The sequence below is a fragment of the Corvus brachyrhynchos genome, unplaced genomic scaffold (genome assembly GCF_000691975.1).
Source record: "Corvus brachyrhynchos isolate BGI_N302 unplaced genomic scaffold, ASM69197v1 scaffold68, whole genome shotgun sequence".
Lineage (NCBI taxonomy): Eukaryota > Metazoa > Chordata > Aves > Passeriformes > Corvidae > Corvus > Corvus brachyrhynchos.
Window position 1 is genome coordinate 3,374,969 of NW_008240039.1, and position 6,652 is coordinate 3,381,620.

The 6,652-nt window shown below is 58.7% G+C and overlaps 1 protein-coding gene across 1 annotated transcript in view; it reads left to right on the forward strand.

The window, feature by feature from the left end:
* The first annotated feature begins 74 nt into the window (after positions 1 to 74).
* The window catches only part of ARHGEF16 (Rho guanine nucleotide exchange factor 16), a 9,648-nt gene continuing 3,070 nt past the window's right edge, over positions 75 to 6,652 (forward strand). Inside the window, exons 1-11 of the mRNA XM_017743983.1 lie at positions 75 to 806; positions 1,409 to 1,460; positions 1,882 to 1,962; positions 2,163 to 2,251; positions 2,711 to 2,767; positions 3,205 to 3,365; positions 3,837 to 3,989; positions 4,363 to 4,492; positions 5,244 to 5,318; positions 6,163 to 6,255; positions 6,635 to 6,652. Of these exons, the coding sequence (XP_017599472.1) occupies positions 261 to 806; positions 1,409 to 1,460; positions 1,882 to 1,962; positions 2,163 to 2,251; positions 2,711 to 2,767; positions 3,205 to 3,365; positions 3,837 to 3,989; positions 4,363 to 4,492; positions 5,244 to 5,318; positions 6,163 to 6,255; positions 6,635 to 6,652 (1,455 nt within the window). The 5' untranslated portion in view covers positions 75 to 260. The remainder of the gene's footprint in view (positions 807 to 1,408; positions 1,461 to 1,881; positions 1,963 to 2,162; positions 2,252 to 2,710; positions 2,768 to 3,204; positions 3,366 to 3,836; positions 3,990 to 4,362; positions 4,493 to 5,243; positions 5,319 to 6,162; positions 6,256 to 6,634) is intronic.

Sequence of the window (6,652 nt, forward strand, 5' to 3'; positions counted from 1 at the left end):
TCCCTGTGCCCGGCCACGTCCTGGAGCCCCCAGGCTGGCCCTGGCACACGGGTGGCCCTGCGAGGCGCGCAGGCGGTGACAGCATCCCGAATGTGTCCATACAGGCCCTGCCTGTGGAGCACCTTGGGAAGGTGGAGGCCGAGTTCTGCACTGTCCCAAGGTTCCCGTGGCTCTGTGTAAATTCCTGAAGCCTCACTGGGAGGTGTCTGTCTGTCTGTCTGTCTGTCCTCCTCAGCTTGCTGCTTCTCTGAGCCTCCACCATGTCTCGGAGCCCCTCTGGTACCTCTGTGGATGACAAGACCTTGCTCCTGGAGTACCGATGCCATCCGGTGCGGCCAGAGCCCCCCAGCCCAACCTGTCCCCCTGAGAAGCGCAGCTCCACCACGGCTCCCAGTGCCACCCCAGTGTCACCCCTGGCCTCCCCCACCTCGGCCGAGCCCCGGCGCATCATCCTCAGCACGGACAGCCCGGCCGCGCTGAAGGTGGGCACCCAGCAGCTCATCCCCAAGAGCTTGGCCGTCTCCTCCAAGCCCAAGAACAGCCCCTCCCGACACCAGAGCTTCGGGGCGAGCCGGGAACCCCTGAGCCCCGACCCGAAGAGGGCATCCGTCCCCATCCTGGCCCTGGAGGCGGAGGATGAGGATGATGGCGGAGGGACCCTCAAGCGCAACCTGAGGAACATGTCCTACCGCGCGGCCATGAAGGGCCTGGGCGCCGAGCTGGAGCCACCAAAGGCTACTCCCTCACTGAAGCCCGTGTCCGAGGATGGCAGCGTCCTGCCCGACCGCAGCCCCGGCAGGAGCAAGGTGGGTTTGGCACCCTCTGTCACCCCTGTCAGGCAGGGATGGGGTCCTGCTTTCCTGGTGGTGACAGAGGAGCTGCAGGGCCCACAGCTCTGGCCAGTTTTGGAGCTGGTTTGCTGAGCCTGGTGTCGTGACTGGTGCCTGGGAAGCTCCGTGTCACCAGCAGATGCTGCAGGTCCCTGGAGAGCCTGGGAATAGCTGACATGGTTTTTGTGGGGAGTGGAGCTGGCTGCTCCGGGGCCGCTTGGCAGGCGGCTGCTGGATGTTTGCAGTGTGGGGCTGGCAGGGAGAGCGGCTCCAGGCGTACACAAACATGGGTGAAGCACGTCTGGGGAAAGGGAGACTCCAGAGCAGGCAAAGTCCAGGTGCAAGGGAGATTTGACAGCAGCAGTGTAGGTACGGAATGGTTGGGATCGTGACCCTGATTGCGGGAGGTGAAGGCTGAGTCACCTGGGTAAGGCAAACAGAGCTCAGACAAGAGCCAGGCTGAAAGAACAGGGCAGTGTGGGCTGACTGGCACAGGTAACTCCCGCTTTTCCTGAAGGAGTTTTCCCAGGGCCTCAGAAGTGTGGTAAGCACAGCAGGCTCTCCTCTTGCCCTCGCAGAGAGCCCTCGGGCGGAAGCGGGTGCAGAAGCGCGGCGGCTCGTTCAAGGACCGTGAGTGCTCCCATCCCTGTCCCTTCTGCCTCAGCCAAGCAAATCCCTACAAGGCTTCCCTTCCCACTGTGCTGCTCCCTGTCCACGGCCTGGGGCCATGGCTTTTGTGTCTGTTTCCCCGAAGCAAGAGGAGCAATGCTGCCCTGCTTTCCCATTCCTGGGGCAGATAACTCTCCAATTGCTGCCGTGCTGGCATCTGGATGGCTCCCAGGGAAAATGGGAGAGCTGTGGGAGGCTGTTGGGAGCAGGAGCCACGGGGTAATCACTGCAGTGCAAAGTCCAACCTCATCAGGGAGTTTCTGGCCTGGGCTCACTGGCGCTGGTGGCTCATGGCCAACAGGGCAAGGCAGCTGTGGGGGGGAGGGGAGCCGTGGGCCTGGCTGGGAGGGGCTGTGCTGACCTTGTGTCTTCTCCTCCACAGAGCCCCGGCTGTATCAGGAGATCCGTGAGAGAGGTCTGAACTCTGTCAGCCATGAGTCAGACGAGGACTTGCTGGAGGAACCCGTGCCAGAGGAGCCGTCCCCTCTGGGCGCCGCTATCGTGGTGCAGAGCTACCGCCCGGCGCAAGCCGTGGGCCTGGCTGGGAGGGGCTGTGCTGACCTTGTGTCTTCTCCTCCACAGAGCCCCGGCTGTATCAGGAGATCCGTGAGAGAGGTCTGAACTCTGTCAGCCATGAGTCAGACGAGGACTTGCTGGAGGAACCCGTGCCAGAGGAGCCGTCCCCTCTGGGCGCCGCTATCGTGGTGCAGAGCTACCGCCCGGCGCAGGTGACATGGAGCCAGCTCCCAGAGGTAGGGGCAGTCCAGAGAGTCTGAGAGCTCTGAGAGGATCATTCCACAGCGTTAGTCCTTGCACTGGGATGTTCTGGGCTGTCCAGCCCTGGCTGGGACACACAGGGTCTGCCCAGGGCCGTTGGTGCTGGTGGTGCTGCTGTGGTTGGGCTTCACCCACAGCTGAGGGGAAGGCGGGTGCTCCTTCCTGGGCTTTCCCTGCGGACTGTGGGGATGGTCATCTTCATCCAGGGAGTGGCAGCAGCCAGCTACGGGGGGCTGGGGGGCCGGGTGATGCCATGGTGGGTGATGCAGGAGTGAGTGATGATGGGCAGCGGTGGTGGTGGGTGGTGATGGGTGATGGTGGGTGGTGGTGTGGGATGGTGTGGGATGGGCGATGGGGCGGCTGACACAGCCCCAGGCCGCACTAGAGGGCGTGCAAGGACCATCGTTCCTGCTCATCCCAGCCTCTCTCCACAGGTTCTGGAGTCGGGCATCCTGCAGAGGATCTCCCCCGAGGAGCGCAAGCGGCAGGAGGTGAGAGCAGCCTGGGACATGCCCGGGAGCGCAGCAGAGGCACCAAAGGGACACACGTGGCTCTGTCAGGGTCGGCTCCAGGTGGAGCTGGGCTCAGCTCAGTTCGTGGTGCTGCTGCTTCCAGCTGCTCCATGACTGGGCAGTGCTGGGAGGGCTCACCTGCATGAATTGGTGGGGAAACAGGCAGCTCCACTGGATGCTGTTGGGAAGGGAAAACATCTTCATGCTGTGGCTTTTTAGCAACTGGGTGTCCTAAAACACACTGGGGTTATTGGTGTTGGCCAGGGCATGCATGAGGTGACAGAGAGAACCGACATGGAGCCAAGTCATTTCCAGTGGCTTCATGCCAAAAGAGTATAAACAAGATTTAGCAATTAATTCCCGGCTTTGTGCAGTCGGTTTGTGCTGTTGCATCTTCCCTGCCCTGCTTTCCCCAGGCAATGTTTGAGATCATCACTTCCGAGTACTCCTACATGCACAGCCTGAGCATCCTGGTGGGCCACTTCATGAGGTCAGAGGAGCTGAAGGAGACCATGACTCAGACAGAGCACCACCACCTCTTCTCCAACATCGGTGACATCCTGACAGTCAGCACAAAGCAAGTGGGGCTGGGGGCTGGCACCAGGCAGGCCTGGGAGGGGACTCTGAGCTGTTTGTTTGTAGTGCAAAACCAACCATCCCTTGGACTGTTGAAGGTACTCCCTGGGAGGGGGGGAGCAAATGCCTTGAGAGATGGTGCTGGGCAAGCTGTGTCCATGTGGGAAAGCAGCAGGAGGAGGATGCAGCAGCCCTGGGAATGGCTGCGGGGGCGTTCAGGGCTTGTGGCTTCCCCATGGGACAGAAACTAAACCTCATGGAGGGCTGAGGTAGAGGAGGGATCCCGTGCAGGAATGGTGGAAGCCTGTGCCTCTGGGGAAGGTGTGGGTGTCCCTGCTGCTGGAGCTGCCCTGCCAGAAGGGATCCAGGCCCCATCTCCTCTGGGAAAACTGAGGAGAAGCTGCAGTGGGAACATTCAGTTTGTCCAGCTCTGGTGAGTCATGTGGTGAGGTCATTTAAATTCTCGCCTCAGCTTCTTTGAAGAGCTGGAGAAGCGACACCAGGAGCACCTCCTGATCCCTGACATCAGTGACATCGTGGAAGAACACGCCTCAAAACACTTCAACCCCTACATCAGCTACTGCTCCAATGAAGTCTATCAGCAGAGAACACTGGATAAGCTGCTGTGAGTACAGGGCTTGGGCTGACCAGGAATTGCCTCTGAGGGGCTCTGGGCTCCAGGGTTTGCAGGGGTCAATAACACGTAGGGACACGGATGGGCCCTGTTCATCTCCAGGCCAAGTTTGAGTCTGTTGTTGGTACATCTGTGGCTTTACCCACCTTTTGGTGGGCTCACCATCTGTCTCTGGGTGCTTTTCCACCACCTGCTGTGGGATCAGTCCCATTTCTGCCCAGCTGGGGACTCTGAGCCCGGCAGAGTGACAATGAGCACCCGAGGCAGTGCCATCACTGCCCTGCATTTCCCGTGTGTGAAGAGCTGCTGGAAAATCCTGACAACTGAAGAGCAGAGTTAATGGAGATTTCTTGTCCTGTTCCAGAACCACAAACCCCTTATTTAAAGAGACCCTGAAACAAATTGAAAGGAAACCAGAGTGTGGAGGCCTGCCAATGATCTCGTTTCTCATTCTGCCCATGCAGAGGGTAACACGGCTTCCCCTGCTCTTAGATGTAAGTAGTCACACGGTGGCATTGCTTGACACCTCTGGAGAGGTGACTCTGCTATTCCCTTTGGTTTGCTGAGCCCGGGACAGCCTCTGCTTGGACTTCCAGCCCTCTGGGAGCTGGGGCCTGAATGCTGAGCACTTATTCAGGAGAAGCATTTGGATAACTTTCAGGCACGTGGTGGGATTCTTGGGGTGTCCTGTGCAGGGCCAGCGGTTGGACTTGATGATCCTAATGGGTCCCTTCCAACTCAGCATATTTTGTGGTTCTGTGATTTGTATCCAGAGCAATCTGCTTCTCTGCAGGGTGTCAGGTGTGCAGCTTAAAGCTCTGTGAAGAACACTTCATGCCTTGGTGACACCCATTTGGGAGAGCTGAGGTTCTTCTGTGCCGTATCTGGGTCCCCTGGTGGGGTGGCACAGGTGTCCTGAGTGATGAGTGGTCAGGCAGCCCAGCAATGGAAAGCAGGTCTTGCATTCTTCGTGGAAATCTGCTCTACATGGCAAAGCTGCTGGATGTGGGATTTCCAGTAACTGCTCCCAGTCCGTGGTGGTTTGCAGGGGTGAGGGCCAGGGGGTGGCCAGGCACGTATCAGACATGAAGCACCCAGATTCACAGCTGCCAGCACTGTTAAACCTTCCTTTGACCCCCGGGAAGGGCTCAATCAACGTGTGGCATCCTGAAATCCCTGGGAAGCAGCTGCTGCTCCCTCCCCTGTGGTGCAGGATCACTAAAGCTTCTTATCTTGGAATTCCAGACCGTCCAGCAAAAAACAAACGCACACTCTGCAGCGTACGGAGCTGCCACCCGCGCTGTGAAGGCCATCAGCAAGGTGAGGCCCAGCTGCCAGCCCTCCACCTCTCCTCCTGTCAGCTCAGCCTTCTGCAGCGCTGATCCAACACTGCCATTCCGGCCTCTCATTTCCCTCCCAGCGTCGGCTCACTTGAGGCTCCTCTGCTCCAAACAGCTGCTGGATGAACACTTCTTTTCCCTTCTCACCTTTGTCACCTGATCTTGGTTTGTTCCTTTTTCTTGTCCTCTTTTCTTCTTTCCTCTTTGGCCCATCTTTGTCCTTCCTGGGACAACTCTGGCCGTGTTTTTTGGGGATTTGAGCAAAGGGCAGTGAATGAAGCAGAGAGGGAAGTGTGGAGCGCAGGAATCATGAGCTGTGCACTGTCCATGCTCCTGGCTGTCCTCTCGCTGTGTTTTCCCATCCACTGGTCAGTCACAGGGGCCAAAGGGCCGCAGAGACTGTGGCCACCCCCGTGCCAGTGATGACTCTTCCTTTCATCCCCCTGCAGAGCTGCTCTTGGCAGCACATTCCTGGTGCTCCCAGTCAGTCCCACTCTCACATCCAAGCAGAGTCCTCCCCTCTGTGTGATTGTCCATCCTCCTGCCTGGAGCTCTTCTCAGATGATTAATTCTTCCTCTTCCTGCTGCTCCTTGGTTTTGGTGCAGGTTCACTTGAGTGTCCAGGCAGAGCCCATGTGCCGTCTCTCTCCAGGAGAGCATCCCACTGCCTTTTCCCAAACCTGGCCTGAAGTCTGTGCCAGGATTTGTCTTTCTCCTGCTCAGGGAAGCAGGACAGTCCCTAATGCTGGGGGTGGTGTGGGAGGTGGATGGGGCTCAGTGTCCAACCCTTCTCCATTTCCCTTGGGACCTATTTCTCTTCCCAGCTGGTCAAGAGCTGCAATGAGGGAGCTCGGGCTATGGAGAGGACGGAGCAGATGTACACCTTGCAGAAACAGCTGGAATTTGGGAAGAAAAAGGTGAGCTCTTGTGGAAGTGGTGGTGGGAAGTCTTCTGGGGCCTGTCCAGACAGGGAATCCTTCTGGGAAGCCTGGACTGGGCTGTTGGATGCACACGGTTTCTAAAGGGTGTGGTAAAGCCCCATGACATTGTCACCCACTCTTGGGGTCCAGGGGCTGTTGGGGTCCAGGGGCTGCATCTCTGGCTGTGCAGGAGTGGGGTGCACGGCTGCTCCGCCTTCCACCTGCCTCCTGGAAAATCCTTTGGAATAGGCACTTAAACCCATGTGGTATGTCCGTCCCAGCTGACCCCAGGGCCGCTGCACGTTCAGTTCTTGCCTTGGTTCAGTGCTGCTGGTGAGGAGGGCAGTAACTCAGCCTGTTCCTGGAGCTGTTCCAGCCTTTCCCGCTGATCTCG